Genomic DNA, 12,515 nt, shown 5'->3' with positions numbered 1-12,515 from the left:
CTTTGTGTTTAACTTTTGCTATTCTGCAGTCACAAATGTGTCCTAAAGATGTCCTGAAACCCTGATACCTTATCCAAAGGCACTCTGGCCATGGGTGAGATAATTTGGGGGCAGGAATAGTCCCATAAAGACTGACCATATCACACCACACAGGAGACTGCCCACTCTAACCCGTTTTCATTCTCTCTCCCTCTCGTTTACTTCTCTCTCTCTCTCTCCCCCTTGCTCTGTTTTTTTCTCTCTCTCCCCTAAGATTCTCATAGAGTGGCCATGTACCTAAAATAAGAAGTATGTGATTCCCTTACCATTATGCCTTTTCCTGGGTGATTAGCTGTCTTATAAGGTCAAAGAGCTGGTAATATTTACACAAGTTTTCGTCAATAAGAGAGGATAAATTGGAAAGACTTGTCAATTTGGTGCATTACTAATTTAAAAAATGTATCCATCCATATCTGTTCGAACCAGCCTTCTTCCTCCAGAGGGGTTGACATAAATAGGAGTAACTCCTGTTGGTTTCAAGGCTGTAATCCACAGTCAGCCAAGAACATTCAAAAAACAGGTTTGACCAATCTCAAATCATTACCTCCTACACCCGAAACCAATGTTATATGTCATTATACTTCAAAAAAAAATTTTTAACAGGTTTCACCTTGCATAGAAAAAACAGTGCAGTATTATGCCCGCTAACTGCAACTCCACCGTTTCAAATTTGAACATCTTACAACACTCACCTCTGGTAGCTTGAAGGAAGAGCGCTCTCGAGCGCGCTCTCTCTCTCTCTCTCTCTCTCTCTCCCTCCCTCCATCTCTCTCTCTCTCTCTCTCTCCCTCCCTCTTTCCCTCCCTCCCTCTCTCTCTCCCCCCCCCTTCCTAACATTCTCACACACTCTCATTCACACACACTACTAAATAGCAAATCTCGGATGTGACCTACCTGTGGAGTGAGTTTCCCAACCCTCTGGGTTATTGGTTCATTCATCACAACTTCCACTTTGCAGGCATCTTTCTCTTTGGGGATGGCGAACTTCAGGTCATCCTGAGATAGGAAGGCGGAGCTGCCCTTCATCACCCTGACCCCTCGGTTAACACGGATGAGGGTGGGGCTGGCCCAGCCTGGGAGCAGCCTCAGCAGCAGCAGCAGGGCACCAAGCCCACCCCAGCGTAGAGAGCTCATGCCGACAGGGGCCAACTCGTTTCCATCCACCAGTGAAATCCCTTCAACAAAGGAGGGCTTCTGTGCTTTCTCCGGGGGTGTCAGCTCATAGTCCAAGGGGCAGGGCAAGGGGTCCCGACAATGTGCCCCAAGATCTTAACACGTCCCTTTCATTTCAAACTCAGACAAGGAGGTCTTTCAGGCAGTCCCAGAGCTTTTAATAAAACTCGCTGATCACTCCTGACAACGCCCGGCAAGATTAATGTGCCTCCCAAGTGCTTTTTTAATCCTGCAAATGGGACGAGGAGTTGGGAGGAAAGAGAGAGAAACCAAAAGGTTTATGTGGCTTATTCAAAAGACCCCCACCGACAAAGGAATCTTTCAACCAGCCTGTAATTTCAGCTAAATTAAAAACAAATAAACTAACTTGACCTCCAGGGGCATCTGAAAGGCAATGCAGCCATTTCATTCCCTGGCGGTAACTCCTGCTTCCGGACTCAACGGGTCCCAACCGGGACGTCAGTTGTGTGGTCCGACAGGAGGCAGCCCGACTCACGGCCACGGGCAGTGTTTGCTCCTCTGCGTTCAGAGAAAGTTGCTGAACTCTTTGCTTTTGTTTTCTCACTTGATAAATGAGGACTGTAACCTCATTTGTGCAAGAGAGCTGATAGAATTACTTACCCACTGTTTGAAAACATGATTAATTCTAAATCAGTGCTACCCACTCAAAAAAAAAAGACTTAATAATTTGTCATATGGGCACAATTTTGACTTTGCTGGGCAATGAAGACACCTAAGAAACGCTTGAGTGGAAACTGGAGAAAATATATTTTTTCTAAGTGAACATTTGGCGTTTTGTTTAGGTGTAACAAGGACTAGGAATCCAGTAACATAGCTTCAACATACACAGCTAATGACACAGCGATGTACATGCATTTATACATCATCTGCAATGCTAATTACATAGAAAGTATAGAATTCGCCCAAGTGGAGTCTTTTTTTCTATTTTAACCACTTAGAATTGCATGATTATTTCTCTGTGTCCTATAAGAACAGAAATGATTTTATCCAAAGTGCAAGGTATTGAAATATATCTTTAATTCCAAGATATGATTAGGTGAACCAATCATATCCACAATTAGTTATCCATGATAGACCATAATGGTGGTTTATTATGCCCATTGGAAGGTCTTCCATTTTCATGATTTTAATGATTTCTGCACACGGATACTGAAATGTTTGTCAGAAGGTGTAGACAAAAATGCCACTATTGCCCACCTCTAATATATTAAGGGAAGGCTCATTCTCTTGTCCCTGTTTGAAACCTTCCACTTTTGAGACAGTGCGTAACATGTCACCTAACACCTGGGGGCGGGCGGGTGCACACTTCACAGAGCAGCCTGTTTTTTATGGTGTCAGTCCCCAAATAAAACAGTCCCATCCTCCCACTGACCATGTTGCCCACGCTCAGGCTGAATTAGGTTGGCTTGTTTGGGCAAGAATGCAAACCTGCTTGTTGAACTTTCACAGCTTGTTTCCATTCACCTCTGGCGTCTAAGATCATTCAAAAAAGCAGTGCTTTCACAAAGAAGAGAAGCAACAGGGTGGGTAGGCATCACCCAAAACTGAGAGATAAGAGAAAAAACTTGGCTTTCTGAGATTTAAATGAATTAAATTAACCCATAAAGGCTGCAAGAACTCTATACTCTCAGGCCTTCTTCTCATCTCCCTTCTTCTCCTTTGCTGCTTCTTCCTAGAATCCCTGAATTTTTCATGTTGGGGAGCCTAGAGTCCAGTCCTGGGACCTGTTTTTTGTCTACACTCACTCCCTAGCAACCTCGTTCTTCCTTTTTTTTGCATGGATTTATCCTTATGCTTCTCTCCCTCTTGTTACCCAGATTGAGGAGGCTGCCCTGCACATAAAAAAGAGAGCCACACCTCAGGCTAGCAGAGCTGTGAGCCAGAAGGAGCCTGGGTGTTTGGGACATTTGCAAAGTGAAGTCACCACACCAGCCCACTCTGCCAGAATTTTACATGGCAGAGAATGTAAACTTCTCTCCTGTTTAACCTACTGTTAAACAGGAAAGATGGCATTTTTTTCTACACCTTCTAACAAATATTTCAGTATCCATGTGCAGAAATCATTAAAATCATGAAAATGCAAGACCTTCCAATGGGCATAATAAACCAGTATAACTTTACACTGTTAATAACCACCTTATTCTTCAAGCTTTTCTGTTAATTTTGTTTAGTCACAAATCAGGTAAATATTTTAACTTCTTATCTACAGCATATGGGGAAATAGCTCATTCTCTAATCATAGCATAGTAAGTCCTTAATGAGCAGATAAGGTCAAAGACCAAGATTCTAATGTTCATCTACCAGGAAGAGACAAGAGAGAAAGAAAAGGAAATCTATTTCTGTGGCTTCCCCATGCCACAGTGATATGGGAGGGAAGACCCGCATCTGAAGATCTGGATTCTAACCCTGGTTTTTCTGAACATCTGTTTTCTCTTTCAAAAATGGGGCCATCCGTCTTGCCTGTTCCAGTTCCCCTGTGAGGCCAAATGAAATAGTCCATGTGGAAATATTTTCTTAACTACAAAGCCCCATATAAATGTAATGTTATTATTACAAAATATGTCAAAGGAATAAGAGAGTAAAGCTTGTCTCGAGAAAAATAGAATGGCAGGACCTGGTCCTGGATGAAGGAGGCAAAATTAGGTTCAGTAAAAGTCAAAGTGTGTTTTAATGACATTCAGAATTTCTCTTTTTCTTCCTCACAGTCTTAAAACAGGAGGTCAAAGTAAGAAACTGAATGCTAATATTTCAGAAACAACCTGAAGCAACACTGCTGGGAGGTAAAGAGTGCAAGAGTAACAATTTCTAAGTTCAAAATCAAACAAAACTCAGCCTTCAATCAACTGGGCCACCAAATTAGCTGCCATAAAGATCAAAAAGAGTATGCTTTATTTGTGTTTTATTTACATTCTAATTTTGCGCTTGCATTTTTCTGTTGGTGTTAGGAAATGCCAAGTATGTAGACATTGCATGGAAAATATTGCTCTGATTTTTCACATGAAGAAGGTGGCAGTGGAGGGGAAAGAGAAAAGGATTTGGATGAACAGAGAGGGAAAAGGCAAAACAAAAAAACAAAAACCACACAGAACAATAGCAATGGAAATCAGGATTCTAAGTCAAACAAGATTTCAGATGATGATGGATTTTTTATCTCCACCAAAGAAGATGACAGAATTGTCTTGTTTCTGGTACAAAATTACAATGTCCAGAGGCAGCCAACATTTACTTGACAACACCCTAGTGGGAAACCTAACACATCTTGAGAACTCTGTTTGCTTAATCCCAATATAGGGCCAAGTCAGATCCTCAGAATCTAGCTGTCGGTAGCTTGCTCTCATCACTGATGTGGGCAGCCACAGTGTCAGCAGAATCAGTGGGAGCTTTGGAAGGGGAAGTAGAAAGGTGGCCAGATTCTACAAGGGAGCTTGTAAACCAACTGACTTTTAGCTACATGGGACTTAATTTGATGCTGCAATAGAAACAAATCCTGTCTGCTTGCTTGTGTGATTCAGCTGCTTCTCAGCATTTCACAGTCCTCACGTCATCCTGCAAATCAGTTATGCTCTTACAGGCCATTTCCCACCCTTGCCTTTTTGCTTCATGTGGAAATCATGTATTTGAAGGATATCTCTACAAGCCAATAAAAATGTGAAAAGATGTTTTGGAAAGTGGAAAACCATCCTGCTCTGAGTTCTTCCTTATAAAAATTCAAGAAGTTTTCTTTCTTAGTAAATTTCTTTCTTTCTTAATAAATTCCTGAACAGAAGAAAATGATTCAGTAACATTTCATCTGGTAGAGCTGAGCTGGTTTTTATTTCATAATTACACGTTCAGTTTAACCACAGGAGGATGTATTCTCCATGCTGATATAAACATGGTACTCCTGTCATTTATCTTAGGTAATCTGTGCACAACAGGAAAAGCAGGATCCCAGCTGTCCTCCCAGGCTCTCTCTGCAATGGAACTTCTTGATGGTCAATGTTAACGATGTGCCCTGAAGAGAATCATATTTACTATTGTTCCTCTGTGGAATTTTACAATGGAAGCTACATGACACAAGAGAAGCACCTTCCCCATCCTGCACGCAGCACAAATATCAATATATCAATAATCAGACTTCCCTGGTGGCGCAGTGGTTAAGAATCCACCCGCCAATGCAGGAGACACGGGTTCAAGCCCTGGTCCGGGAAGACCCCACATGCTGCGGAGCAACTAAGCCTGTGCACCACAACTACTGAAGCCCACGTGCCTAGAGCCCGTGAGCCACAACTACTGAAGCCCACGTGCCTAGAGCCCGTGAGCCACAACTACTGAAGCCCGCGCACCTAGAGCCCGTGCTCCGCAACAAGAGAAGCCACCGCCATGAGAAGCCCACGCACCGCAGCAAGAGTAGTCCCCGCTCGCCGCAACTAGAGAAAGCCCACGCGCAGCAACAAAGACCCAATGCAGCCAAAAATAAATAAATTAATTAATTTAAAAAAACAAAAGATATCAATAATCTATCATAGCCTTTTGCTGGCTTGCTTTGCTATTTGCAGAACTCCTACTGGTCTGATACTCTTCTCAGCACTCCAGGTAGTTATTACCAATCAACTAAAGATGATGTAAACAATGGAACATTTTATCTTCCCTGTGCTTGAAGCACCTCATGACTCACAGCTTCAGATCTTACAAGTACCCTATAGTCTTTAAGAAAGAAAATAAACTAATAGAGAAGTGGCATTTTGAGTAAAAAAATAGCAACTCGGGATCAACCCATTCCCACCCACTCAAACATAGAGAGATTTTGATATCCTTGACTAGACTGGTAAGAAAGCCCGTGAAGATTTTCTGACTTGTATTCTACATTAAAATCTTTAAAATACCAGTCAGAAGAAACATAGAAGCCATCGTGGAATTACTTATAATGAATTTTTTAAATCATCATGATTTTCACTCAAATTGATTTCCAAAATAATTCATATGAATCAAATGTAAAAGTTTCAAGCATAAACTCATAGCTGAATATAATTATCCATAGAATAACTGAAATGATTCCAAATCATATGTGACATAAATTGATTCACCCAAGAGCAATGAACTGGAAATCAGGAGAACTGTCCCCCAAGGGAACAACTAACTGTCTAAACTCAGAGAAAGTGGTTCTCTTCTTTGTGTAGTAGTTGAGGAAATTAAGATTTCGATTTTACCAAGGACCTCAGATCCACTGCCTCCTCTGACTTTCCTTCCCTGAGAGAGACAGAGAAGTCTAACTGCACCTTGTTATAAGCAACAAGGAGTCAGTCTAAGGCTGGCCCAAGGTCACAGCCGGAGGCAGCACAGCCTGGGAGAAGCAGGTCTCTGGCACCCTGGGGAAGGGCTCTTTCCTCCTCTATGCCGACAGTCTCACTGCAAAAGCAGCCCTGGGAACACACAAATACAAAGCAGGTTCTTCTCTTTCAAGAAGCTCATCACCTCTTATGGAGCTTTAATGGTTCAATGCCCGCCCCCCACAGGGGTGGAGAATCCGTGGCGATCTTACCCAACACAGGATTTCTGGGGAGAATAGAATTGTGGAGAAGAAAAAAAATAACTTGTGACTTCTAAGATTGATTTTCCTTAACAGTTTATAGTACAGTTGTCCCTCAGTATCCACAGGGGTTGGTTCCAGTAACCCCCCAAACCTCCACAGATACCAAACGCCACGATGATGCTCAAGTCCTTTATATAAAGTGGCAAAGTGTTTACGTATAACCTATGAACATCTTTCCACACACTTTAAATCATCTCTAGATTACTTATAATACCTAATACAATGTAAATGCTATGTAAACAGTTGTAAATACAATGTAAGTGCTGTGTAAATAGTTGCCAGGCAAATTCAAGTTTTGCTTTTTGGAACTTTCTGGAATTTTTTTTCAAATATTTTCAATCGTAGTTGGCTGAATCCACGGATGTAGAATGCACAGATATGGAAGGCTGACGGTATCTTCCTTTTCTCATTTTTTGTCTACTAGTACTTTTTACTTACTGTATACAGGTACTGGGCTATATTCTTTATATATTTGTTTTCATTTATTTCTCACAACAAACCTATAAAGCAGTTTCTATTATTATTCTGATTTTATAAACAGTGACTTAAGGAAGTGACATCATAATCATAATAAAAACGAACATTTATTAAGTGCTTACTATGGATTAGGCGTTGTTCAAAGGACTTTACATACATTATCTTGTTTAATTCCTATAATGGTTTTAGAAAGTAGACAGTGATTTTACAGATTTGGAAAATGAGGTACAAAAAGGTTTAAGTTACTTGCCTAAAGTCATCAGCTTGACTCCAGAGTCTTATAACCCATATTTGCCGACCCCAGGACCTGTGCACTTAACTACTATATTATACCACTTTGCATTACAACAAAATCATATACTCTTTGCAATTCCTTCACTATCCCTGGAGTCTTTTTCCTACAGTATGCAAACCCTTAACAACTTCCTTTATGGTCCCAGACAGCAACTGATGGCTGTTGCAGGAGTTAAAGTTTCACTGGAGGTGGTCTTCCCTAGTGGCTCAGTGGTTAAGAATCCACCTGCCAATGCAGGGGACATGGATTCGATCCCTGGTCTGGGAAGATCCCACATGCTGCGGAGCAACAAAGCCCGTGAGCCACAAATACTGAGCCTACTCTCTAGAAACCACGAGCCACAACTACTGAAGCCCACGCGCCTAGAGCCCATGCTCCGCAACGAGAAGCCACCACAATGAGAAGCCTGTGCACCGCAGCAAAAGTAGTCCCCGCTCGCCGCAACTACAGAAAGCCTGCACACAGCAACAAAGACCCAATACAACCAAAAATAAAAAAATAAAATAAATTATAAAAAAAAATATTTCAGTGGAGGCAATGTTCTCTCAAGGAAGTAGCTGTTACTTTAAGAACATATAATTAATGCAGATACCTTGCCTACCAGCATCTGAGTGTTCCAACTCCTTACACTTCAAGCAGTTTAAAGGCCTCAAGGCAAACAGGGCACTTCAAAATTCCAGTCTATTAAATTAATAAAATACATGTTGATTTTGTTTATAACATTCTGCTTCCTTCACTCTGCAACTTTTTCTAAAATGTAATCTAAATCACAGATGTGTGGTTTACGAGAAAACTCAGAAATCAACTAGTCCATATCCTTCTTTTTATCTATTTACCTGTGTTTTTTCCGAAAATAACTTCCTTTTATGTGTATAAAAGAAATGCATGCTCATTAACTAAAGGATAAAAATATAAAGACATAAAGAAAAGGAAAAAATTACACTTTCCCAACACTCAAAGAAATGCCCTTCAGTTTTCATAAGTATGTATATGTATCTACAGTTTTTAAACTTAATTAGAACCACACTACAAAAAGAGTAGTATACCATTCTTTTCCAGTTACATAACATTCTATTCTAACCATTTTCCATATTATTAAACATTCCTTGTGATCTTACTTTTCATCTGTGCACTACATCCTCTACATGGATTTCTAGAGTCATTTCATTGTTGTGTTGAACTAGTTACTATGTCAATAGATTGTGATGAAAAAATCCTTCATTAAATCAGCTTATTTTTCTAGTTATTTCCTTTTGATAGTTTTTTGGAAGTGGAATCATAAGATCAAAGAATATAAAACTTATTTTGAGGCTCTTGATATGAATGCTACTTGGAAAGATGGTACTAATTTACACCCTAATTTTCACTCTGTGGAGAGAAAGTGTCCCTCAGGCTGTACCTTCAAGGGCAAGACTGCAAAGATGAATCTTTGACCACCACACAAACTCATTAGAAGGTCTCCTTTCCTAGATTTTTCAACACTTCAATGTCTATCTGGCTGATAAAGGCCACACTTTGCAAACTGTGTTTTTTAAAATGCACATGTTGGAGACGTTAAAAAGTTTTCCACATAAGTCTTCTACATCCAAATATATGTGAAGCACAAAATGCCAAAATCTTCTTTTAAAGATTTACAATATAATATGAGCTTACTAAAGGCTCTAAGAATTCCTGCAGAAAGAAAACCTTTAAGCCCAAAGTTTGCAAACTTATAGAAAACCATTTTTTTAAATAAAAAAACCCAGAAAGTGCAAAGGTAGTCCTGCTTGAGGAAGTTTCTCTGTCACCTCATCCTGAAGCCAAACTCTAAATCCAGAGTGCACTATAAACTGATTTTTTTAACATCTATAAAGCAGAAACTAAACTGATTTTTAAATGTGAGTTCATGTGGCTACAGGTTTTATTCTATTTTCTTTTGCTGCAGTAATGTCTAGAGAATTTGGAAGATCAGCTAACTAACGCCAGGAGGAGGCCTTGATGTGCTGGTATGGTGTTATAGGCTGAATTTTGTTCTCCCAAAATTCATATATTGAATTCCTAACCCCCAGTACCTCAGAATGTTACTATATTTAGAGATAGAGTCTGTAAGGAGGAAAATTAAAATTAAAATGAGGTCATTAGGGTGGGCACATCTAAGCACATTCTTATTGTGACTATTAACTACTAATCCTCATCAAACATTTTCTATTCCCCTTTCCCGTTATATACCTCGTCTTGACCAATTATCCTATCTCCTTAAAACGCTGTCTCTACCCACTCCTTCACCAGCCTTGTATTTCCTAAAAGGACCCTTGATTTTGATTGCCCCCAGTCCACTGAAATAGCTGTCTCAAAGGCTGCCAGTGACCTCCTAATTGTTACAGCAAATTGAACTTTTCTCCAACAATCCTCCCTGATCTCTATAGCGCCCAACAATGTGCTACACCCACACTTTCTGCACAATTTCTTCTCCCCTAGTTTATGGACTCAGTTTACTCCCACTTCTCCTTCTACCTCACCAATGCCTCTTTCTCTTTTATCTTCTCTTCCTTTTCTTTCCACCCTCTGTTTTCTCCTCTCTTGGTCACATTGTATCATAGAAAATACGACATTTTAAAAAAATCTGACCTCAACTGGCTTCTCACTACATATCCACTCCCATCGTCTTTGGCCATCACCTCTAGGCTCATGTAGCCCCAAACCACAGCCCTCCCTCTCCCATAACCTGTTACACATTCATGGTGACCGGCTTGACACTTCCCACCTGTAAGCCCCTGCTCATGTCTGCCCACTGCCTGGAATGTCTTTGCTTCCATCCTGATTAAAATCTTTCTCACATATCAATGCCTTGTGAAATGCCTCCTCCAAGATACCCTAAGACCTGATCATTCCATTTGGTTTCTGCGATTGCAGAAAAGTCCCATTTTACTGAAACCCAACATGGGGCATTTATCATGTCCTACATGATGGTGTGACTCTGTGTTTTGAAGGCAGGAGGACAGAACTGTCTGTTGCATGTGATACGCATTCAACACATGTATCAATAAATGAAATCAGCAATGATAGTTGAACTGTGCTTTTAGCATTCTTGTCAAAACAAGACTATCAACACACAGTAACATCTTTGAGCTCTTCTCATTTATACCTAGACATTTCTGTGAGTAACATCTTGAGTGGTGCCCATAGATCCATTTTTGGCTCCTTCTGGTTAAACAATTTTCCAAATTCCTAAACAAAGATATAGAGACAAGCTTATCCAATTCACAGACAGCAAAAATCCAGGAAGGTTAACTGTTACCACCGAGGGCATAATCAAGATCGACGTCCTGGATAATGGAGGTTGGAGTGATGGGCTGAAGCCAGCAAGTTCACTTTCAACAAGCACAAACATATAAATTTACATCCCAAAAAATCAATTGCAAATATATGGGAAAGAGAAGATCTACTTGGGCAGTAATTTATGAAAAAAAAAAAATTGTCTTCAAACACCTGCAGGAGGAGTGACTTTATTCTGTGGTTCCTGTGTGCAGAAACAGGGAGGATGGGTGAATCTCAGCTTCCCCTCAGAAAGAACTTTCCTTCAGAGCTGTCCAGTAATGGTGAGGGCTGAGGTATAGACACAGGAAGGGGCCTTTGTCTCAGGGAGGGAGTGTGGATTACGTGCTTTCTGGGGTCCCTTTTAACTGTGAGACTGGATTTCCCTGTGTGGTTGTCCCCTGCCACCTCTCCAGCCTCTTCTCACATGACTCTCCTCCTTGCCACGGACAAGCTAGTCACTCAGGTCTTCGTTCCTTCCTTAAACTCGCGGCACTGCCCATTCTAGGCCTTTACATGTTTCATCCATGCTGTCCCATCTGCCATGAATGCCCTTTTCCCCTCTCCCACCTACCACTCCATTTGGCTAAATTATACCCATCCTTCAGGTCTCAACCTCCCAGACCAGTTTTCACTGCTTGCATAGAATCCTGCAATACCCCTTATCACATGCTGCACACCTACAGGCATTTAAGTGTTTATCTGCAGTCATTTATACATGTCTGCCTTTGACCTTAGTCTGTAAGCTTCTTGAAGATAACAACCATGATTGTTCTGCTCACTCAAACATCTCCAGACCTGGTCACAGGGCTTGGCACAGAGAAGATCAATACGTATCAGTTGAGAGACTGACTTACCCCAGTGCAAACTTTGGACTTAAAAGAAAAACTGGTAGAAGAGTGAGAGACAGAGAGAGAGAGGGAGAGCAAGAGCTCACGCCACATGCTTGAATGGCTGTGTCTTTCCACTTGGTGATAGCTCGTAAGCTGACCATGGGGCAATTGCAGAGCTTCAAAATCTCACACAAATACTTTCCCCTGAGGTTAGGTCGCTTGCTACAGTGGAGAAAAATCCCAAGAGAAACAAAATGATTCTTCGCCTCAGATATTTACGTGCAATGGCTATACAAGTCTCCAGTTCTGAAGGGTCAGGAAGAAAAGGAGAGAATGATATTCACATTGCCTTTGTTTTCTCCTTAACAAATCCCTTTGGTAGTGTGTGAGCTCATGGATTGGTTTCATGCTTCCACTTAATCTGGAAGAAGGAATCAAGGGAGTACGAGGCTGCTGCCCAGAGTTATAGGCAGAGGAAGTGGTGGATGGAGACCTATCCTGCCCAGTCCATGAGGTCTGCAAGAAAGTTCCAGTTCCCATTTCCCTTTTTTTTCCGCCTATAAATTGCCAGGCTCGCCACATGTTTGATTCTTTCCAGCCTTCACACCTGTTAGTCCTCTCCTAAAGAAGAAATATTTATTGAGAACTTATCATATGCCATGCACCATGTTGGGTGCTTTCCAAATGTCTTTTAGCCCTTCCAAACACCTGGTGAGGTCAGTATCAATGTATTTGTTTTACTCCCAAGGAAACTGGTGTGTAATTTGGCCAACATCATAGAACCAAAGAACATCACAGCCTAGGGTTGGAA

At 41.1% G+C, this 12,515-nt stretch overlaps 1 protein-coding gene across 1 annotated transcript in view; it reads right to left on the bottom strand.

Moving 5' to 3' along the window:
- Positions 1-1,173, bottom strand: part of LOC307054828 (FRAS1-related extracellular matrix protein 1-like) — a gene marked incomplete at both ends in the record, with an annotated part of 39,499 nt that extends 38,326 nt beyond the window's left edge. Inside the window, one exon of the mRNA XM_079706707.1 lies at positions 934-1,173. Coding sequence (XP_079562833.1) covers positions 934-1,173 — 240 coding nt within the window. The remainder of the gene's footprint in view (positions 1-933) is intronic.
- Positions 1,174-12,515: the final 11,342 nt, after the last annotated feature.

Source organism: Hyperoodon ampullatus, assembly GCF_949752795.1.
Source record: "Hyperoodon ampullatus genome assembly, chromosome: 6".
Lineage (NCBI taxonomy): Eukaryota > Metazoa > Chordata > Mammalia > Artiodactyla > Ziphiidae > Hyperoodon > Hyperoodon ampullatus.
Note: the sequence above shows the minus strand (reverse complement) of the source record. Positions and strands in the feature narration are given on the sequence as shown.